The sequence below is a fragment of the Octopus bimaculoides genome, chromosome 5 (assembly GCF_046866305.1).
Source record: "Octopus bimaculoides isolate indiv1 chromosome 5, ASM4686630v1, whole genome shotgun sequence".
NCBI lineage: Eukaryota > Metazoa > Mollusca > Cephalopoda > Octopoda > Octopodidae > Octopus > Octopus bimaculoides.
Window position 1 is genome coordinate 86773276 of NC_142932.1, and position 24524 is coordinate 86797799.

Sequence of the window (24524 nt, forward strand, 5' to 3'; positions counted from 1 at the left end):
TTCACCATCCAGTTTCTATATAAAATTTGTTCATTAAGATTAATTCCAGTCAGTTTCCTCTGCCATTGTTTGTTCTTTACTCTTTAATCACATTAATATGTGATTAAAAACCCTGACAATAAATGTAACAATGTAGAAAATAAATTCAAAGATATTATGAAGCTCTGTAACATTTTAAAATAAAACAAGATACTCTGAGAATTTTATGAGAATGCAACCAAAAAGGAGAAAAAAATTAAGTGATACTTCAGTAGACTTACTGGTTTAGGATTCAATATTTAAGTAGAATAATCATCTACTAATTTAGACCTACAATATGGAGAATAGCTGAATATCATAATTCACTCTTTTAGGACTTTATTTAAGGAATCACCCCTGTCAAAATCAGACTGCCAGTCCTGACAGGTTTCATTCACTCTCAAGCTGGCCAACTGAAAATCTATGCAATTTACCATTTTGTATTACATATTGCTCACTATATACATCACAAACCTCATAACCTAAGACATCTGTCAGCTGCTAAAAGTTTTTTGCAAGATTTTCAATCTGAGCATTAATATATGTATATTGAAAAAGTAATATTCTTTATACACTTACAACCATTAAGTAACATTAAGAACTTCTGGGCTACCAAATATCTACCCTTCACACATCTAATAATCTCTTCTTTCCCATATTCTTTTACGGTTTTCAGTCATTTGACTGTGACCATGCTGGAGCACCGCCTTTAGTCGAGCAAATCAAACCAGAGCTTATTCTTTGTAAGCCTAGTACTTATTCTCTCGGTCTCTTTTGCCGAACCGCTAAGTTATGGGGATGTAAACACACCAGCATCAGTTCTCAAGCAGTGTTGGGAGGACAAACACAGACACACAAACATATACACACACACATACATATACGACGGACTTCTTCCAGTTTCCATCTACCAAATCCACTCACAAGGCTTTGGTTGGACCAAGGCTATAGTAGAAGACACTTGCCCAAGGTGCCACGCAGTGGGACTGAACCCGTGACCATGTGGTTGGTAAGCAAGCTACTTACCATACAGCCACTCTTGTGCCTACATGTTAAGAATTTCAGTACTTAAGAATTTTGATGTTTCAGTTTGATATTTAATCTTTCAATATTGCTTGCAAAAGTCCAAACATTTAATAAACATACATTTTTCCACCTGATTCTACATTGCTAAGTGTATCTTGTTATATTCCTTACCCGCTGTAATTACTGACAACATTATAATTTCTCCATTTACATTGCTTTAATATTTCCAGTTTTGTCTCCACCAGGTGTGTACGGTCATCGTATGATGGTAATCAATACAGGTAGTCAAGCCTCCATACCTTCACCATTAGATATATTCTCCTCACAGTGCAATGGTCTCCATAAAGGATATTCTAACCAAACCAATGGCTCAGCATCTCAAACTATTCCAACCATATCTACTAATACAGATCAAGGTAAACAGTAATCTATTATGGTCTGTCCTGTGGTGGTGGTGGTTGTTATTGAAGATGTTCCATTTGAACCAGTGACCTACAAAGAGCATTCCAACCATGACTGTCCCGTCTTTGTTTGTTTTTTTTTTCAAGCAATGGACTATATTATTCAGTGTTCCCTTTATTTTTAACACAGTAGAATGTTATTTAAAAGAAAGTTGGCTAGTTTCTAGCAGGTTCTTTTTGTTTTTTTTTATAACCTTTATTTCTTTAACCTGTTTCAATCTTTGGACTGTGGTCATGTTAGGGTACCATTTTGAAGGGTTTTAGTCAAATGAATCAACTCTAGTATTTATTTTTAAAGCCTGATACTTATTCTATTGGTCTCTTAAGTTATGGGGATGTAGACAAACCAAAACCAGTTAAGTGGTGGTGGTGGTGGGGGACACAAAGACACACACACACACGACAGGCTTCTTTCAGTTTCCACCTATCAAATCCATTTACAAGGCTTTGGTTGGCCTAAGGTTATAGTAGAAGACATTTGCCTAATGTGACACATGGGACTGAATTTCGAATTATGTGATTTGGAAGTAAACTTCTTACACACAGCCATGCCTGCTCTTTATCAAGCATCTTTATTTTTTTTAATTTAAATTTTTACATATGTCAATACTTGCAGTTTTGCAATATTTGGGATTTTTTTGAAAGGATTTCACTAAATAATATTTTGTTTCTTCTCTTTGAAGGTAATCAAAACCCTAATGAAAATATATCACCAACTCCACTTCAAAATCATTGTGATATTCCAAGTAAGCTTTATTTCTATTCCTTTGAAGAAATATCTTTTAGCTTGTCATTCTATTCTTCTATCTACTATTCTGTAGGTTAAAACATCCTCCTTCATATATGGTTCACTATTCATACTCTTGATCATGTTACCTTGAACGAAAAGAGACACCACAAAATAGAGAAAACTCTTTAGCTTTAGGCACAAAATGACTTTAACTCATGCTAGTGTGATGATAAAATGCCTTCCTGGTACACTCTGTAAAGTAATTAGTGAACGAACGGAGACAAATTAGGTCTGAGAGCACCCTTTAAGTCTTGTTGAGGTCATGACAACTTCTCTCATCTCCTTAGATTGCTGTTTAGTCACAGTTCAATCCTGGTTTAATAGACCTATGTTATAAAGAAATTCTGTGACCATTCTGTGTGTTGATATAGCCAATGCTACATTGTCCAATGTTTTCTTTCATAAGACAGTAAGGTGTGCTTTAAGGGAAATTTAGTGGGTGTTTCATGCAGGTCTAGTTACCATGTAAGGTTTTTTCTTGATTGGTTCATACATATATGTAATGGAAAAGAGTGAACAATGGAAATAGTTTCATACTCCCAGTTGGCCAATCACCTTGACTGTCAACTGCACTCCTGTACCATCAATTTTATGGTACTGGTATCCTTACACTGAACCTTTCTCTCAACAACCACCCTTATGCTGCTCATTCCACCAGCAATTAAGTCACTAGAGTGATCATGCAACTTGTACCAATCAAGGCTCTTGTTGTGCTCTCCACTACTGGGACTTTCACCATAAGCAGTTGACGAAGTAGCTACCAGCACACTAATCCCCCTTCCCTCTACCACATTTCCTTTCTCAGGCTACAATGGCTTGCTATATGACTTGCCTGGTTACATTAGTTGCACATCAACTTAGGCTTGAACTCCTTACAATATCCGATCATAGTAAGGACTGTGACATCTTAAACCTTTAGCAGTCAGATTATTGTCAAATGTAAAGCTTTATTCACATTATTTTGAATTAATCATGCATTATCTCATAGCTTTAAGATTTCGATGGTGTGATGGTTTGTTCTAGAATGATATTATAGGGCAGGTGCGAGAGGCCAGATCTGGCTGGTTTGTTCATTAAACAGGTAAAATATTTGGACCTCATATAGCTGGTTTAAATGTTTGTACTTGTCCCCTTCCCTCTAACTGGCCCTCATTGCTCACATTTTCTATCTCATTGCACTCTGTCCCACTCTAACCACTGCTATGGCCTCAATATCTGGCAACTGCTGTAATCCTACCAATAAGTGGTCAGCATAACCAGTCATAAATACTAGCTTGACTGCCTTTTCCAACACTTCTCCAGCATCTGATAAGTTGCCTATATTGCTGATTGGCCATAACCAACAACTACCTAAAATAATGTATGTGTGTATGTAATATAATATAATACAAATTTTCTATTCCAGCTGATTTCCAGTATTCCAGTAAATTCAACAACATGTTTAACAATGACCTAACTTTGGGCTTACTTGACCTTGGTAAACCATCGTCACCCATGGCCAAGTTGCAGACAACAATTTCAAATGGAGAACTAGCATCCTCTCTTCAGTAAGTAGTAAACCTACCAACAGACTCAGCTACTATGTCTATTGAATATTTCTTATATGTCTACTTTCAATGAACCGATCTTTGTTATACAGCTTGTGGTGCTCTGTGCTCCATTTCCTCCTCATGACCGTATCCCTTGTTGAAATATTGAGTAGTCATGATCTCTACTGATCACTGATGATTGAAACTTCTTGGAGCCACAGATGGTGAACTTTTCATACTCAAGTTCCCTGCCTTGATGGATGTAGCATTGTCATACAAATAAGGTTGTTTGTTTCTAGTCTTCCATGGAAAGTATGTCTGGCCATGAGAAATTATTACTTTGCTTTGGAAACATGTGAGGTTTGGTGACAGGAAAGGCATCCAGTCATAGAAAAATCAACCTCAATAAATTCTGTATCACCCATGAAAGCATAGAAAAGTGGATGTTAAGTAATGATGATGGCATTAAGTCTTCCTTCAAATCTTCCCTCAGAAAAACTAATGTTGTGTTTTTTCAAAGTAAATTCTGACTTGTTTACTTAAACTGATTTTAATTTCAGTAGTGAACGATCATCTGAATCTGGCAATGACTCTGAAGGATCTGATAAATGGGCCCCAGGAAGTGAAAGGAAGAAATGTGCCACAAGTGGTAATGGTTTCTTTCCAAATAACTCTAGTCTTCAACAAACAACTGATGTTGATTATGAACACAGGAAGTTATTAGCTACGAAAGGTAAAGAAATTTGCAATACTTCATTTTTCAGTTCATGCCTAAAAAAAAAAATGACTTTGCAATTCAAACATTTATTTTCATTAACATATATCTTTTTCATTCTCTCCCTCTTTCTTTCTCTCTCTCTCTCTCTCTCATGCATTCACTCACACACATGCTCGCACTCACACACACATGCACGTACTCACACACGTGTGAACACAAGAGGCAGAGACTATATAGATTCTATATATAAACTTGTCCATAAAACTGTTATTAATATTATAACATTGATAAAATTAGTAGGAGTCTCCCACTTAAAAGACTTCTCATTGGAAAACACCATACAAAAGAACTTCAGATAAACAATCATTGGAAAAACTATGAAACCCCTCCATAAAATCAGATATTCATCTCTGGAAAAATTTGAATCCATGTTTTGTACTTGTCAGACAAAAGCTCAAATATATCCTTTCTACTATAGGCACAAAGCCTGAAATTTCATGAGATAGAATGAGTTAATTACATTGACCCCAGTGCTTAACTGGTATATTTCATCAACTCTGAAAGGTTAAAATGCAAAATCAACCTTGACAGAATTTGAACTTAGAATGTAAATATGGGCGAATTGTCACTAAGCATTTTGCTCAACATGCTAACAACTCTGTCAATTCACTACCTTAAAGACCACACACACACACACGCACCAGAGTAAGCACATAAATGCAAAACATGGTAGAAAAAATAGTACTCAAATACCAGAGGTAGAGTAATATGCTTTATTAAAAAGCAGCAAAAATATCACAAGAACTGTTACTCAGAGTTTCACATTCCCGTTTTAAAAACATCACAGGAACGTGAAACTCTGAGTAACAGTTTTTGTGATATCTTTGCTGCTTTCTAATAAAGTGCGTGTGTATGTGTGTGTGTGTATATATATATATATATATATATATATATATGCACACAAACACATATAAGAGAGATGACCACTAAGTTGACATCCATTTTGCTAGAAGTAGACCACCTATGGTCTGACCACTAAGAAATGATTTTCTGATGAACAACACTGCAGTTTCCATCAGTGGTCAGACCATAGGTGGTCTACTTCTAGGAAAATGGATGTTCACTTAGTGGTCATCCCTCTTATATGTATGTAATATAATTTTTCTGAATCTTCAGACTTTTTCAATATGCTAGGCCACTGGTTTTAAATTGATATTAATCAAATTAATATTCAATTTTTCACCCTTATTATTTAAATTTATATACATACATATATATATATATATATAGCTCTGATACCTAATAAACTCACCACTGGACAAGACAAACTGTATAACATCAGAAATTACATATAGAAATGAAGCTTTAGTTTTAGAAAAGGTCTTGGTAACGAGTATGGAACACTTTCAAAGAAGGTCATATGTGAAAGTGAGCTCTTTGAAAGAAGTCTTTATAAATTTTTAAAATATGACATTAAATTCATTTCACTGGGAAAAGTTAATGAAAAAGTATTAAAAATATTTTACCTATTTTAACTCCAGACTCTCACCCTACAGGCCTTACTTAAAAACAATTTGTTTATATAGTTATGATTGTGCTTCAATAATTTACACATGGCCAGGATTATAGTGAAAAAGAAATACTAAGGGAAATAATTTAACTGCAAAGAGTTGTTTTCCTTGACTTCGCTATTTATTTATGTCGTTCTGTATTCATTTGCAAAAATCCTACATCTCTGGTTGTTCTATCATTTTGTAATCTTACTTTAGTAGCTCCACCGAAACATTCCCAAAGTTGTCACTATTTTCTTAAAGATTAAACTTAATCCCCGCTATATTCCATATTTAACTTAATTTAAAATTTGTGGTTATCTCTTTTCTATTTTTGATTTTTTGTTACTAGAATAGTAAATAGTTAATTGTTCCCCTTAAAATTTGTTCATTCAGAATAGTACCCGCCTTTCTACACATTCTCACTGAAGTTACCACACACAAAAGTGTGGGGGTGGGTAGCATCAGGGGTACTGTTGGTGAGTTTCAGGAACCATAAAAGTTTTGAAAGATGTAGTGCCCCAACAGCTAACAACTAGTGCAGGTATTTTATTTCATGCTTCAGCAATATCCAGCATGAAAAAATGATTCCAAAAGTCATAGGTGCTGTATTGTTTTTTGATTTTGCAAGCATATCCACTGGTGTTAGATATATGGAATTCAAAAAGGTACTCAAGGTTGTTGTAGGAAAGATGGTGAATAAATGCTACATGTTTTTCAAGAAACAGAACTTAAGAATTAATAATGAATTTCTTATTTCTTAGTATGAAAGAGTAAACATGTTGTGATGACTGTAACCTTGAAGAGTCAGAAAATTTTAAACCTAAGTTTTTTTTTTCATCAGTATCATTGTCTTTTGGGGGATTGTATGTGATTTTCCATGCTAGCATGGGGTTTCTTTGTTTTGTTTTGTTTTAGGCAAGTCACATCTAACATCATGCAAGGATTTGGTGTACCTGTTTTAAAACTATGATAAACAGTTATTAGTTAAAATCTGTTAAACCCAAATATAACTTCAAATGAGAGCCTGCTGTCTTTCATGATCCTGTTTCTTCTTCTATTTTTTATTAGCAATGCAAAAGAAACCAGTTGGCGAGTCTAGGGTTCCAACCAACACTTGGTCTGGCATGGGATTCTCAAAGTCTTTACCAGAATCAGTTATTCGGAATCGTCTTGGACAAAGCACATCAAACTACAGTGACTATAATCTCATAACTCCTCCCTACCAAGTAGGTCTACTTTAATTGCTTTTTATATAATTAATTATTTAATTACTTTCTAATTGTTTCTCTTCAGTTCTATTAATAAAACTACTCTTATGCAGTTTCCTCTCTTTTTCTTATATCACTACAGCAACAGCTTCTCAACTACATACTCCTTCCATCCACCTATCTTTCTCTTTCCTCTCCCTGGCAGCCATGCTGTGTTCACACACATACAAACAAATGAAACATTTGACCTGTCTTTCTCTTCCAGAACATGCACTCTGACCAGGTCTTTTTGTGAACATTGATCTATAAATGTTCAACTCATAAAAGGCCATAATTACTACAAGGCAGCTTGACACTCTAATGACTCTGCTAATCCACCAACCTATATATATATATATATATATAGCGTGGCCGTTGCCAGTACCGCCTGACTGGCTCCTGTAGGATTTTCGAGCGAGATCGTTGCCAGTGCCCCTGGACTGGCTTGTGCGGGTGGCACATAAAAGACACCATTTCGAGCGTGGCCGTTTTCGTGCGGGTGACACGTAAAAGCACCCACTATACTCTCTGAGTGGTTGGCGTTAGGAAGGGCATCCAGCTGTAGAAACTCTGCCAAATCAGACTGGAGCCTGGTGTTGCCATCCGGTTTCACCAGTCCTCAGTCAAATCGTCCAACCCATGCTAGCATGGAAAGCGGACGTTAAACGATGATGATGATATATACACACACACGATAATAGTAAAAATAATAAGGAAGGCTTGTCTCACATTTAATCTAATTAACAAGTAAATTTCTAATATCTTATTTTTATATAGCCACATGGTTACAATGTTAATTTTGCAGCTCCTTTGTTCTGAGTATAATCCTTCTGCATAGTACCTGAGGTAACTGTCGTCTACCATGGTCTGAGATGAATGGTTTCCTTATAAGTGAAATTTGGTAGACAGTCAGAGATGAAGGGAATGCAGTGAACAAAAATACAGTTTAGTTCCGTATAAAGTCATGTCCCTTTATACTAATGTTAACTAGATTTTTTGTCCCTTATCAGATCCACTAAGTGCCAGAAAAAGTATTAGTGTCAGTATAATCAACTAAAAACCTTGTAACCAGCTCAGTATGGCCTCTATTTTAGTGGCTGAAATCAATGAAAGAAATGAAGAAAGATTAAATAGAAATTGTATTAATTCTGAATTTAGTCATATATTGTCATTATATGTGGTAAACTGGCAGAGTCGCTAGAGCATCCAGATACAATACCTTGTGATAGTTACTCCAGTTCCATCTACTCTCAATTCAAATTTGGTGTGATAAATTTTTCCTTCTTCCCTTCCTTCCTTCCAGGTCAATAAAGCACCAGCTCAGTACTGGGATTGTTTTTACCAACCCCTCACCCCCACCCACCCAACTGTTTGTTTCTGTCTCTTTCTGGAAAAACCGTCTGGCAAAGTCCAGTCCTCTCTAGAGACGACTGGACCTTTGCCAGATTTTTAAAAGTTCAAGACTTATTGTATGTCATGATTGTGCTCCTATCAGAAGTTGAGGGCTCATTGTAGCTGAGGGTGGGTGAAATAAGGTAGATAAACCTACTTTACTATGTAGGAGTAGCCAGACAAGATATAACTATCACCTTCAGCATGCCTTACATTCTATTAGAATAACCAGACCCCATTTTAGAAATCATGATAACTGGTATATTGACATAATCTACAAATAATGGTACAATAAAAAGAAATTGCAACATTTCATATTTTTTGTTTATTTTTCTTTTCCAGACTTGAAAAAAAAAAATGTTTTCAAATGTTCAATCAATTAATTAAAAAACAATTTATTTTGTGGTTTAAACTTATCAAAATTTGTTCCATCTCTTCGTATGATTAGACTAGACAGAAGCTTTCTTTCTTTTCATAGCAAAATGTGACAGATTTTCCAGAAGTTAATCGCGATCCTTGGAAGGATTCTACAAAAGCTTTAAATACTCAAATGCCCACACCATTGTGGGAATATTCCAGTCCTAAAAAGAGATGTAAGTTTTAATTTTACTTCATCCTATTATTGTAGTTGTATTAATTATGCAAGCAAAAATGGTTGATAAATACAACCCATTATTCTCATCATTTTAATGTTTATTTTCCCATGTTGACATAGGCTAACAGTAGCAAAGTATTCCTCCTATAATCTTCCCTCGTTTTTATTGACCATAATATACATACATAAAGATTTCTATGTGTGCAGTGTGCGCACACACATACACACACACTCACATAGTTTAAGACAGTAGAATTTTAGTAATTCATTATGTCTATAATGCATAAGGTGAAATTCACTTTTATGTAGTTCTAGTAGAATACTTATTTTTGCTAACCTGGTCCTTCACATCACACTCTTTGCTGTAACACATAATGAATGATGCAGTGAAAAGTTTATCCATCATTAAAACTCCTTGTGGATGTTGTTAAAATTAAAGATGAAAACAGAGAGCTCGAAAATGTTTTCAGCTTTGCAGTTCTTGATAAGAAAAGTCATTTTCAGGGTTCAGTCCTATTGTACAGAATCTTAGACAAGTGCATACTACTAAGAGCTTTGGGCTGACCAAAGCCTTGTTAGTGGATTTGGTAAACAGAAACAAATGTGTGTGTGAGAGAGAGAGAGAGAATGTACAAGCATGTGTGTTTGTCTGTGCATTTGTTTACATTTGCCCATCTTTGAATATCCCTCAGTTATGGGTTGATGCTATTGTCAACAAGCTGTCCATCAACTTTGCTCCTTTGATAACTTACTCGAGATCCCTTACTTGAGACGCAGGTAAACTTTAGTGACAGAAAGAGCATCCAGCTATAAAGCAATGCCTTAAATAATATACTTATCTAATTCATGCTAGCATAAAAAATAAATGTATATACATGTGTGTGTGTCTGCACGTGTTTTTGTATATATTCACTTAATTTCTTTTCCATGTTTATTTTTCAGTTGAATTTGGTCTAAGTAATAGCAACCATGCAGATAGTGCAACTCTCCCCACAAAGGTATTGGCTTGGTCATCTGAAACAGATCTGGCTGAGTTATTCAGCAAATTAGGACTTGGCAAATATACAGATATTTTTCAGCAGCAAGAGGTAACGAAAAACTAAGTTTCTAATGCAGTTTGGTAATAAATAATGGACTTGAAGATTAACAAAGAACATATCAACGGAAGTGGGGGTTCTCTCTCTCTCCTAACATTACACAGTTTGAGAGAACAAATAAATACATCAAAACCATTATTTCAATATCCATCCCAACAACTCCCTATTATTTACAATGTTGGGTCTTCTGCCTGTGTACAGACATAGATACAAATTCTTCCCTCAGTTTAAAAGAGAACACTTTTTAGTGAAAAGAAATATGTTGATAATATATTACCATTTAATTCTAAATATTGGTTTCAAATTTTGATACACATCAATTTCAGGTTAAGGGATTAAGTCAATTACACTGACCCCAATATTCAACTGGTACTTATTTTATTGACCCTGAAAGGATAAAAGGCAAAGTCAACTTCAGCAGAACTTGAACTCAGAACATAAAGATGGATAAAATGCAGCTAAGCATTTTGTCCGGTGTACTAATGATTCTGCCAGTTCACCACTATTAATTCTAAATATTAACAAGAACACTCAGAGAGCACAAACCTCTGCCAAGGTAACACCAAAGTCCTCTCAACGATTAGCCAGAGATGATTTTTAAAATGAGAATATCTGAAATAAACTCAACTGCTCTTACAAATGAGAATACTAAAAATGAACCCAACCGCTCTCAAAAATTAAGTAAAAATAATCCAGAATCCTTGTCCAGTACTGGATCGATCCCAAAATCTAATTAGTTCATGCCAGTCATGAGGCCAAACATCCCTGAAAGTTTCATCAGAATCCATCCTGCAGTTCTTGAGATATCTTGTTCATGGACTAACAAACAAACACAACTGAAAACAATACCGCCGCTAAGGTGGAGGTAATAATGCTAAAACTATTTTCGTGTAGATGATTTCCAATTAGCTTGTTAGTCTGTGTCTTTTTATTAAGATATGAAATGGCAATGGAAATAAACAGAGGCTTAACTCAAATCTCTGATCTGTATTGAAATTTCCAGCACCCACTACACACTCGGAGTGGTTGGTGTTAGGAAGGGCATCCAGCTTTAGAAACTCTGCCAAATCAGATTGTAGCCACCTGGTCCACCAGTCCTCAGTCAAATCGTCCAACCGATGCTAGCATGGAAAGCGGACGTTAAACGATGATGATGATGATGAGTAACAGCAATTTGTAGTTTAATCTGCAAGAAATTACATCAAACGACCATTCAGGAATAATACAATCTATAATGTGTAACAAATGTCTTTGCTCATACATCTGCTGTGACAGATGACCTGGCACTAAGCAAGTAACACGTCTTCCTCAGACGTATACCACAACTGGAGTCGTTGTTTAGTCTTCGGTCATATTTGATCAAGTAGACCTATGATTAAAGACAATCCAGGTATGACCACACAATCTTTTTAGGGCTCTCGAGGAATACATTATCATAATATTACCCTTCCTATTTTTAAGATCATAGAGCAAACATTTAGAGGTTCCTTTATAATGTTTACTCTGCCAATAACAAGGATATTCCATGCCAATTAATTTTTTACTAAGCCATTGCTGGGTAAAGCCTCAACATACATTACTGGCTTATCTATGTTAATATAGGTCTACTCAACCACACTGATACATTACTATTTCTAGTTTATGCTTTAAAAAACTCCTCTGATGAATATGAAATGAATCAAAATGTCAGTCTTAAGAGATAATATTTCTGACTTGAATCTCTAAATCTCTCCGTGTTGTCTGATTTATTATTATTAGCTTTGTGATGCCAATGGAAACCACTATTATGATGAGAATCAATGGAAGGTACTTTGAAATCGTTTCTTCTTACTCTGTTGGAATACTATAAGGAGTATTCATGATCAACACTAAAAATTATACAGTATCGAATCAACTTAATGATGTGAGCTGTTCTTCCACACAAGTGCTGTTTCTGTTAAATAGACAGATTCATGAAGAATTATATTTATTAAGGACAGTGCAATGCCAGTAGAGAGACACCATTCTAATGTTGCATTCAACTGACTTTACATTCTTCTGTTGACATCATTGAAGGCATGTGACCTGGTGGTTTAGGTGTTGCACTCTCAATCATACGGTTGTGGTTTCAATTTCCAGATCAGGCTGTGCAGTGTTATTGAGCAAAACACTTCATTTCATGTTGCTCCAGGCCACTCAACAGTAAATGAGTTCCAGCAATAGCTGGGAAGTTAACTCTGCAACTGACTAGTGTCCTGTTCCAGTGGGATTGTTGCAATCTCATTCACTTATAGACCTTGAAACAGAGCTAATCCCTGGTTCATGACACAGGCTAAGCTTGAATCAACTTGTATCTGATACAATGTCTTACAAAACTAATAATATCTAGGATCACTGTTCCTCATAGGGACAGAGGACATTAGGTTTTACATCTTCATCTACCCTTAAAACAGTATTAAAAATATTTCCTTGGGATTCTCAATCATGGACTCTTACATTCTGTCTCTATAATCAAAGGGTGGTACTTTCCTATTATCAACAGACAATTTTTTATTTACTGAAGGATTAGTAAATTATTATACTTGTGAGCTGGGTGTAATAGATGATAGTAATAGCTATTCCAAAAGTCTGCCTACCTCATGGAGAAGGAATAGGGTGAAAGAACTTTTTGTTCAAAACATTAAATTTTTTTTCTACATTTTTGCCCCCCAGTTCTGAGTCCTTTACCAGAAGAATTTTACTGATACTTTTCTCCATGAGATCATGATAGTTATTTTGAAAGTCTACTGATCAACTATAACACCTGTCTCATGAGTGTAATTTACTAATCTTTTCATAAATAAAAAAAATTGGTTGTTGATAATTGGAAAGTATCTAGCTATTGGTCTTTAGTTGTTAACTTAAAGTGAGTTTATAACAAAATGATAAAATACTCACAGACTGAGAAAAATCCAATTCTAACCCAGAACTTTTAATTTTTCAGATTGATCTTCCTACTTTTAGAACAATGAATGACAATGACTTACGCATGCTGGGTATCTCCACTTTTGGAGCACGCAAGAAAATGTTGCTGGCTATTACAGGTGAGTTTATTCTTTTGTGATGATTTCTACTGTTTTTATAAGTCACGACCACCTGGTCCTAGGCTACCTTTAGCAGGGTTTGCTCCATTGTGTTCAGGCCAAATTCCCAGTTTGGGGACAATTTAAAGCTCCCACCAGTTTCGGAGACCCTAAAAACTGGGCAAGGCTGCTGTCCTTTCTCTTCAGACTATACAATGAAAATAAAAAATACAAATATCATCATGGCTTCGGTAGTTTTTACATGTGAGACACATCTATAGACATCTAGATAAAGTTATTCACTGCTGGAACCCCTTCCTAATGATAATGGTTGAACCTCGAAGTTAGAGCAGTCCATATTGTTCAACAACATAGTAGAATGAATGACAGAATAGATAATGGTTGGCATCATAGTTGTTTAGCCCTAGTCAAAAGTTGTAGAGGAAGAATAGAGCACCACAAAATACGATAAAAATATTTTTCATGTTCATTCAAGAAAAAAACAAAAAGGATTAAAATAAATGGAAAAATACAAATGAATTTTCCTAACAAACCAAACTGATAAAAGGACCTATTTATTAACATTTTACTTTGTTTCTAAAAGTTTTTAAATAGTCTATTTTAATTGAATTTCTTACCAAAATTTATACCATTCACTTCCGTTATGAATGTTACAATCCTTCAAAATCCCATCTTTTTAAAAACTTATTTTATTTTTTGGTAATTCTATTGTACAATCTTCTTTTGTCAGAGTTGAATCACATGAAACCCCAACTTACGACAACAGCAATGACGGCATCGACAGCAATAAACTCAAACAACTCGTTTCAGGAAAACGAGGCTACTGCATGGATGAACAATCCAAGAGTGGACATGGGAAGTTTAAGTGGACGATGGTAAAAAAATCCAGTAGACACACACACACACGCATACACACATATATGTGCAGACACCTCATAGTACCAAAGATACAAGTGTAATTATGGCATTTATTCGCTATAATGACTGAGGCAATGGCCAGCCTTATTGTTGGACAATGGTTGACTATCACAACTATCAACAATTATTCTAGTCATTTTTTTTTTTTCCAAAATTTTCTATTTGTTCTGATCACCAAACTACTTTAATATTTACTGTTAGATTTCCCAAATGGCTGCACTGAAAGGAGGGTTGTTTTTACAGGATTTTTATTTGCCAAAAACAAATAAATTAATCAGGTGTATATATACACAAATATACACACACATAAGGTTGTCGGATTAATTTGGGTTTTTTTTTCCCATTTATTTTATCTTTATTTTTCATTACCTATTCTCACAGTCAATAATACATTACTGACTAGTTTATTAAAACTTGATGAAAAATTAGGATTAAGATAAGTAGAAAAAAAAAGTGAATGTATTTATCTGACAACCTAAAGCATACATAAATACACACACACACACACACACACACATCTTTCAGTCATTTGACTGCTGCTATGTTGGGCCTCATCTTGAAGGGTTTTAGCTGAACAAATCAACCCCAGGACTTACTTTTCAAGCCTTTTTTCCTGAGCATCAATCTAATACACCAATTTGTTGTTCATACACCTGCCCCATCTTTTGCTTTTCTGTAAATTTCAACTATATATATATATATATACACACATACACGACAGGCTTATTTCAGTTTCCATCTGCCAAATTCACTCACAAGACTGGTCAGCCTGAGGCTATAGAAGACAACACTTGCCCAAGGTGCCATGCAGGGGGACTGAACCCAGAACCATGTGGTTGGGAAGCAAGCTTCTTACCACACAGCCACACCTGCACCTATATACACACCTGGTTAATCTGATGTTTTCTGCAAACACACACACATCTTGCAACTAGCGGTAAAAGCTAGCTAAACAGCATATTTGAAGATTATGATCCTTGAGTATTGTTTTAACATAAGAAGGATTTTTGGTTTAATCTACTAAATTTCGAGAAATGTTCTTCTGAATAAACATTACTACATGGGATCTAACATATTTTACAGGTGATTTCTAAAAGACAACTTATTGATCAATGTTTTTAAAAAAAAAATAGAAAAAAAACTAATGATCTTTACAGTCTGGATTATTTCAACAAATTACTATTTTTAGGTCAAAAATTAAGAAATTTTAAACAATGGTTAGAAACTGTAAGACGACTATTGAGACTAATGTAAAAAAAAATTATTAAAATTAAAAAGGCAAAACACAAAAAAGCTATTGAACAGTTTGAGAATTAAAGCTGTATGAAATATAGGATGAAAACAGTTGTTAAAATTGTTGCAACTACTAGCAAAATTATGACATTTTTAATCTGTAATGATGTAAACATTTTATTTTAAAGATGCTTTAAATTAATGAGTTGAGAGAGAGTTATAAGTTTTCTAATCAAAATAATAAAATATTAGCTATAGATAAATAAAAAATGTTTGACTTCATATCACTGATTCTTTCTGCTAGCATATTTTGATCTTTAATATCAACACTATAAAACTATTGTATACTATACTAGCAATTCATTGGAAACAACTCCATTTTATGATTTCTAGGGAAAGTGATTGTGAGTTAACTATTCTAATTTGCTTTATATAAACAAACTCACACATATTTATAATTAATGCTAACAGAATAATTTTTTGAAAAACCATGAATAAAATATTTATTCATCATGGTTTCAGCATCCATTCAAAGAGACTGTCATAATCTGAGCTAAAATTGTGAAAATATTTTAAGATTGTAACCATACAATTTTGAAAAGGCTTATATCTCTAGCAAATAATAATAATAATTTCTAACATATATAATAAAAGATTGATTAGTTCTCCTGACAGTAAGAAACAGCCAAACCTGGGAAACTAAATAGATATAAAGTTAATGTTGGTGATAAAACAATCCGTCCAGATGTTGAAAAGTTATTTTTGCATGCTTTTTTGCGATCATTTCTCCCTGTTCTATTTTCTTTTGTAACTGGAATAACAGTTCTAGAAAGGAAAGAAACACATTAAATCAAAAATATAAAAACAACAAAAAAAACAAAACAAAGTGCCTTGCATGACTAAAACAATTGTCATTAAAAATTCTTTCCTTTTTGTCCCAACATTTCTCCAAAATATAAAATAGGGAGATGATAACATTCAATATATTTTCGCCCCCGCCCAAAAATGTCTTCCTTTAAAGGTTAATCACCATACACGACCAAAGTGGGGATGTTGTCAGAGTCCTTACTATTTCTTTGCCTTACCTTACTTGCCAGTTCCAGAATGATAAGATGTAGACAATTGTTGATCTCTAGTGGTGCCAGAAATGGCTAAAGATTTCTTGAGTGAACAAAAAAGATAATAGAAGCTACTAATTAGGACTGCTATGAAAGGAGATGGCTTGTAAACCATTTTGTGGTTGGTTCAAAGTTGGCTGAATCTTAAAGTGAGTGGGTCACACCAACTGTATGAACAAAAATGATCCTCTTCGTTGTCTAATGTTGGACTGATATTTAAGATGACCCAACTGTAAAAAAATAATGAAAGATTCATATTTACAATCGAGATTTCATTGAATGTTTAAACCAGTCATTGGCTTGTATTCTCAGATTTCTTTTTTATTTTATTATTTTTAATAATCAAAAAATCTTAATCCATTTTAAGTGGTTTAAGTTTGAAGTGCAATAAAGTAAAATAACTCCAATTCCTACAGCAATAGACATTATATTATTTCCAATACGCACTGAAGCAAAATATTTTTTTTTAATTGTTTGTAGTAGCTCTTACGGATGGGTCAAATAATAATTTATTCTTTTAATGACAATGATGATCCTCTAAAATATAGAAAAATACACAAAACAAAGCTGTGATTTATATTGACAAATCAAGCAATACACTCTGCTTCATGTGGAATATCTAATCAATAAATTTCGTGTGAGTTCTAGAAAACAAATGAAGCTTATCAAAGAAGTTTAAACAATGTTTTTACTCAATCACTGTTTTTAAAAAAAATTATAAATCAGATGATATACATACAAATATCATTAAATTATTTGGTTTCATATGATTTTTTTATACACACTGAACATTACTTTCATAAGTCTTTGGTGTTCAATCAAATATTTGTATGTAGCAATTTCGAAAATTAAAACTATATTGCTTAAAATCATTTACATTAGAATTTGACAGTTAATATCCATCAAAATACATGGCATTCTTTCTATACTTTGATTGAAATCAATTTAGACAAGAAAACCTCATTTTTAGAAATTTTAAAATATCATTAGTAATGTCTAAATGCAACTTTTTGGCATTTAAGAAATATGTGCAAATTTTTAAATATAATTAATCTAGGATACAGATAATTTATGAAGATGCAGTTTTATAAATGAACCTTGTAATTGCACAATACTCTATGAAATGTTAGTTTTAAATTTCAAGTTGTGTCACAGCATTCTGCAAGGAAGCAATAATTTAGAAACTGTCACAACAATTTGGAACAAATGAGAGAAAATGCTCAATAACTGAATGATTTCACTTGTAAATGTACCATTTTACATGAATAACTAGGAATATTTGATCTCTTCACCATTTCCTGCTGTTGTTACAAATATTGGAGACATCTAATCTACTAACTGACCATAAAGTTGTTCTAAGTCCCATTTCTTCAACTGTCCAGAAGCTGTATCTGTGGAACTAGTGTACAAAAATCTTGGCAAGCAAATACAACTGAATAAAACATTTTTCTATCTCTAATATTGTCTATTGTTTTTATTAATGGGATGAAAAACTGGTGAGAATTGCATTGGAGTTTTGCAGGAAACGAAACAGTAAATATTTTACAGAAAAGTTTGTGAGTGTCAGATTTAGTTACGTGTGTGTATTACACCCCCAGTTGTAGATGTGCCATTAATGCAAGTTTTGAGTAATTTTTAAACCTGTTGGGATCCCTCCCTGTCTAGATTTAAACACAGCTCATTATAACTAGAAAGAGAGAGAACTGACATCCTAGAAGCAAACTGCTACTATATTTACTGATCCTAGACAGGATGAAAGGCAATAAACAAAATGGTTTTTAAAAAAGCCAAAAGTTTGTATGACAATTTGTAGAAAAAGGAAAGTAAAACTTATGGGAAATCTTTTCAAGGTTGAAACACTCAAATTTGCACATCATAATAATGACTGGTGAAGCTGTCAGTGCTGATACAGAGGCTGCTACTAATCCTGAGCAACTGAAAAAAAAGTTGATAGCTGAAGGAGGCTACATAGCTGAATGAGTATACAATGCTGATGAAACTGCACTCTCCTAGAAACTCATGCTTGTTAGAACTTTTAGTTTGAGAAGAAAAATCAACAGCTGGATTTAATGCTTTTAAAAATCATGATGCTTCTTCTGGGAGGAACGGCTGCTGGTAATATGAAATGAAAGCACCCCCACTTGCGTATCACTCTGAAAATCCTGTTTGGAACATTGTTTTTAAAATTAAAATTATGTCCAAGTTCAATTCAATTCAGATATATGAAATTCTAATTTTCAGACCTATGTTCCAAACTTTTAGCCACAACTGCACACATGACTGCATAGTGTTCCAATGTCTGTTTTAGCATTGTTTCTAAAGCAGGATGCCCTTCCTAATGCCAACCATTATACAAAATGCAATGGGTACTTTTTCCATTGCACCAGAACTGGTGAAGTTTCATGCTGATTCTGTCTAACATTAAAATTACATGTGTCCGAGGAATACTTAGCCATACACACTCTAATTCAGAGCTCTGCAACCGGCATGTCATGAGACGATGCTAGGTGTGCTGCAGTGTAACCTAAATATAATTTTTTTTCCCTTATACTTTTAGTTATATTTTCAGTTCAGGTGTGCTGCTGAATTTTGAAAAGAATATGTGTGCTGCAAGTAAAAAAAGGTTGCAGAGTACTGCTCTAATTCAATGAACAAATAGTTCAGTTAAATGCACAACTTGAATAACCTTCAAAACTAATGAGTATTCTTAAAAAAACAGAAAAACCATGAGAAAATAATTTGAGATCAAATTTAAATAAGTTATAGATCTGTCATTGTGTATGACAGTCATAAGTTTGTCTTCATGTCAGTCATAACTTATGGCTTTGCTTATGACATTTGTAGACTTGTTGTATTTATGAAAGTCATATATTTATCTTTTTGAGTCATAAATTTGTCTATATGACAATTATATCTTCGTTTCACAACAGTTATGGATTTGTCTATTTGAGTCAGAGATTTATCCTTGTCTTTATTGCTTTAATGATAAACATTGAAATATTTCCTCATCATGACAATGGATTAAAAAAACAATGGAAGGTGAGCTGAGTAAAGCACACAGGAAATTATATTTTTATTATGGTAATTGAAATAACTAGTTTTAAAAAAATTAAGTAAAATATAAAAAAATAAATTAAGAATATTTACAAATGAAAAAAAAATTTTATTAAAAAAGAAATTGAAATAAAAGAAATTAGATTTAAGAAAAAAAAGTGAAAGTTCCTTTAAACTCATTTGAGTTAAAAGAAGCTGTTTTGAAAGTAACTGGAACAAAATTAAATTCCTATAATGTTCCATATAATATTTTGCCAGATGTCCAGATCTAATACCCTGTATTGTTTACACCAGATGCATAAGATCTTCATTGTAATGTTAATTCAGCCACTAATCTGGTTAGGCTCCACTTGTGAAAGTAGTGAGGAATTTACTTGAGAAATAGAATTCTGAAGATTTTGAACATTTATAGGTGGACTACATTGTTCCTGAGCAGACACAGCACCTTCAAGTAGAAAAGTTAACAATAAAAATATTAAAGACAAAAACAAGTCTATGATTTAAGGAAACAGTTTATGAACTAGGCTACAAAATTCCACTAATATGAGATATGAGGGGGTCTGGGTCTGAAAATTTAAAATGTCATTTCGTTGTTAAAATAATAATGAGCACAGATCTCTGATATAATATAACTAATTGGAAATGGGTAAAAAGTGGGACAAAAAATGGGAATAAGTCAATAAAAGAAAGACAGAAACAAAAGCCAAAAGTACATACACAGTACACAAAAATAAAAGTGAAAAGTACAGAAGTCATAAAGAGGAAAGGAAGCAAAGATGTGTAGAAGGTAGTGTTAGCAAATTTTGGAAGAATGCAGTGCCCTGACAGCAAACAACTGACAGTGTTATTGTAAAATAGATATTTTATGTAACATGTGAAGATAAACACTTGCCCAAGGTGCTGTACAGTGCCTCTTAAAATAACTGTTTTCCACCCATCTGTTTTTTAAAATAGTTTAGTAGCCAAATATGAAATTGCATCACTCATGGACATTTTTGTGGCCCCTTCGACTAGTAGCATGCTGTTATCCTTAGACCAGAGACCTTAAAATAACATAGACTGTTAAAAGCACTCAAGATACATTTTATCATGGCACCACCATTAGTGAGGTTACTCTATATCTGCAAAACTAAAGAGTCCTCACTACTCAATGAAGTGTTTATTTACTCAAAGCCATATGATCAAGGGGCTGAATAGAAGAGAAAGCAATGTTAAAGGAACCAGGATTCTTGAGTGAAGGTAACAAGAGTATGATGGTAGAAATTGTGACAGGGGTGAGAGTGTTGGGGAAAGTAAGAGATAGTAACGGAAGTAGACAATGGAAAGTGAATTTCTTGGAACTAAACAAAAAAAAATGAATAGAAGAGAAAGCAATGATAAAAGAACCAAGATTCTTGACTGAAGGTAACTAGAGTATGATGGTAGAAATTGTGAGAGGGTTGTGAAAAGTAAAAGATAGTAATGGAGGTAGACAATGGTAAGTGAACTTCTTGGCACTTCAAAACTATAACTGTGCCACTACTAAAAAGATTTCTGGTCAGAAGTTTAATTTACTCACCTATACAAGCTGTGTCAAGATGTGGCAAAGGGGATGTTGGAGAGAGCGTATCTTGAGGTTGAATTTGAGTAGAGTCTCTATTTTGTAATAAACTACTATCTTCATTATCAAGATGATTACTGTCATGGCAAAGTCCATCTTCAAGATTGGGCGTGTTTGAAAAAGAGCAAGAATTTCCACTACTATCTGAATGTGAGAAGGAAGTTGTTTGAGTAAAGTCTGCTGGCATAGGAGTGAGAGGTGGAGTTGAGTTCAAACCACAATCTGCGATTGAACCATCGAAAAATTCCTCATGGGTTGTATTGTTAAGCAGATTAGAACCAGCAGAAGTGTTGTCACCAACTTCACTCATTTGGTGAAATGACATCTGTGCCATGTTCATTTGGTTTGTGGCTTGGTCAGACATTGCTTGAAGATTATCAAATTGTAATGAACTCAGATCAATAGGAGATTGATGACAATTTGAATACAAATCTGAAAGTTGCATCATTTTAGAAAGCTGCTGTACAACATTGGAAACAGGAGACTGCAGGTTTTCATAGATACTTGTTACTATAGAGTCATCAGATGAAATAGATGCTTGTTTACAGCCATTGTCCTCTGTGGGTGAGTTGTAGTTATCAGGATGGACTAAACCGGATAAAGAAGAATTCAGTTGTACAGGACTTTCTTGAGGAGATGAACAAGGTGAGCTATAAAGAGAAAATGTTTGGTATTTATTTATACAACAAAGTGGAAAAAAGGTTTATAATAATATAAATTAAGTAATACTTGAACATGAAGTTAAATATTCAGTAATCCTACAGTAAATTTGCCTACCAATTTTTTAAACAAAATATATTTTTCTCAAATTTAAATTAATAACTAAAACCAACAGGAAATATTTTACATTCATGTAAATATTTCCCTAAATATTTTCAGTCTATAACAGGTTGATACATTAGCAGAATTGTTAGAACATTGGGAAAAATGCCTTGAGATGCTTCTTCTGGCTCCTTACATTCTCAAGTTATATCTTAAGGGCAACCTTTAACATTTAATCCTTCCAAGGTTGATAAAATAAAGTGCTGAGGCTGATGTAACTGAATACTGATGTGCATCAACATGCAATAAATTAGCATAGAACAGTATAGCCCAAAACCTCATACAATCATGATGTTCTTATGACAAGTCAAATGAAACACTGCCATTTCATCAATGTTTATCGATTTGTAACACAAACACATCCTCTCATTCACTCAGATATAGGCATTGCTATCTAAAAGTTAGAGGCAATGCCAGAAGATTTGTACACTAAATAGCATGTAGAAACTATTTGGCTTATAAATGGTTTTGTGGTTTCATTAATAAACTTTAGAATTAGGTCATCAAATGAAAATAGAATCAGTTTAACCCTTTAGTATTTAAACAAGCCATTTCTGAGTTGAATTTTCTACTTGTTTTATGTTCAAACTGGCCAGATCTGGCCTCTCACACTTATCCTACAATGTCATTCTAAAAACAAACAAAATTTTGAAGCTACCAAATAATGCATGATTAATTCAAAACAATGTGAATAAATAAGCATGACATTAGACAGAGTAATCTGGATGCTAAAGAGTTAGACAAGAAAGTATTCCAAACATCTTGTACCTTTTCCAAAATATATAAAACAGACATATAATCATCACTTTGAGACTGAAAAGAGAAACAAGCCCCACTGTTGAGCTGGCTCCTTTTTTTTTTCAGTCTAAAACTGGTGCTTTTGATCCTTTAATTTGTTTTGACTATGTTGAAGCAGTGCCTTTATAATGGTTAATATCACTTTGCATTAAAAAAACATTATAAAATATTTACTTTGAATTTGTTTGTGATTCGTGAGAGTCTGCTGGAGTTTCATTAATCTGCAAGTTAAGATATTCAGAGGCCAATAATTGATTGACTGATACTCTCATACGAGGATCTTCTCGAAGACAATACTGGAGGAAAAGCTTCACAGGAGTTGGCTGAAAAGAAAATTCATAAATTATTTAAAACAAGAATTTACAACATTTTACAGGAATCTCATAGAATATATTCTTCATAGATGTTTATGTTTTGTTTTTCGAAAAAAAAAAATCCATTTACAACCACATGGTTCCAGCTTTCTACAATAGCCCCAGGTCAACCAAAACCTTGTATGTGTTGGTGGATGGAAGCTGAAAAAAGCCCATTGTGTATGTGTGTTTGTGTGTCTGTCTCCTTGTCTGAAAATGAGTATCACTGTCATACAAGCAGTATCATTCATTTCCAATATTCTGCGAGAACGTCAGGCTATGGGGAATTATTTCCTTGCTTGGAAAACAGTCAAGATAATAAGGGTTGCTAACACGAAAGGCATCCAGCTGTAGAAAATCTGCCTCAATAAACTGCACCTGACTGATGCAAGCATAAAAGTGGCTATTAAAATGATGATTATAATGTTGAGGGGTAATGGAGGGGATGAGAGTGCAGAAAATGACATAATTCAGTTTCATATGTATTTATCTTGACTTTCAATCTCAACAAGGTAAATTTCGTTTCCCATCTCTCTGCAGTCAAATATATGAATACCTGTAATACACTGAGGTTAATTTCCTAGGCTACACACATCTAAAAGTATATTGTAGAATATAAGATTTCTAACTTGTATGTCATTTTCTTTCTTTCTTTGCATTCACTAAGCAATACTGAGTTGTCAACAAGCAATAATTACTATTTAGCAATCAAAATAATCAATGACCAATGACAAATTGGAATAATTGTTCAAAAGAGAGCTTTTGTAATTTAATTACAATTAAACAAAAGCTAAGTGTGGCAATATAACCTGTTGGGAATGATCGAAGTAAAAAGATTCTGAGACAATATAGATAAATAAAGAATGCTGATTTTATGGAAGTAATGCAGTATGGAATTAGAAGTAGGAAATGGTAAGTGTTTAAAAAACTGTAGGAATGAGAGAGAGAGAGAGAGAGAGAGAGAAAGAGAGAGAGCAATCCAGACAAGTATGGAAGTACTGACAAAGAAAATGAGGAGATTGTTATGTAATAAGATAAACCATTAGAGTATGGCTCACCTAAAGACATTGTTTTGATTCATGGAAACAAAAGTGAAGTAAGCTAAATAACAAAATAATTGAGGAGCTAGCGGCTACATTT

At 33.8% G+C, this 24524-nt stretch overlaps 2 protein-coding genes across 8 annotated transcripts in view; one reads left to right on the forward strand and one right to left on the reverse strand.

Moving 5' to 3' along the window:
- LOC106878747 (protein bicaudal C homolog 1-B) overlaps positions 1 to 18216 on the forward strand; it is a 252304-nt gene extending 234088 nt beyond the window's left edge. For 4 of the 7 annotated variants that reach the window (XM_052968360.2, XM_014928064.3, XM_014928063.3 and 1 more), the window contains exons 14-22: positions 1275 to 1460; positions 2189 to 2251; positions 3701 to 3842; positions 4385 to 4557; positions 7164 to 7321; positions 9213 to 9327; positions 10272 to 10417; positions 13389 to 13488; positions 14219 to 18216. In XM_052968360.2, coding sequence (XP_052824320.1) covers positions 1275 to 1460; positions 2189 to 2251; positions 3701 to 3842; positions 4385 to 4557; positions 7164 to 7321; positions 9213 to 9327; positions 10272 to 10417; positions 13389 to 13488; positions 14219 to 14367 — 1232 coding nt within the window. In that variant the 3' untranslated portion in view covers positions 14368 to 18216. The remainder of the gene's footprint in view (positions 1 to 1274; positions 1461 to 2188; positions 2252 to 3700; positions 3843 to 4384; positions 4558 to 7163; positions 7322 to 9212; positions 9328 to 10271; positions 10418 to 13388; positions 13489 to 14218) is intronic. The other 3 variants (XM_052968361.2, XM_052968362.2, XM_089352526.1) reach the window with 3 other exon arrangements.
- A 1683-nt stretch (positions 18217 to 19899) lies between these two features.
- Positions 19900 to 24524, reverse strand: part of LOC106878746 (serine/threonine-protein kinase 31) — a 55102-nt gene continuing 50477 nt past the window's right edge. The window contains 3 exon segments of the mRNA XM_089352525.1: positions 19900 to 20256; positions 21370 to 22061; positions 23206 to 23354. Of these exon segments, the coding sequence (XP_089208651.1) occupies positions 20135 to 20256; positions 21370 to 22061; positions 23206 to 23354 (963 nt within the window). The 3' untranslated portion in view covers positions 19900 to 20134.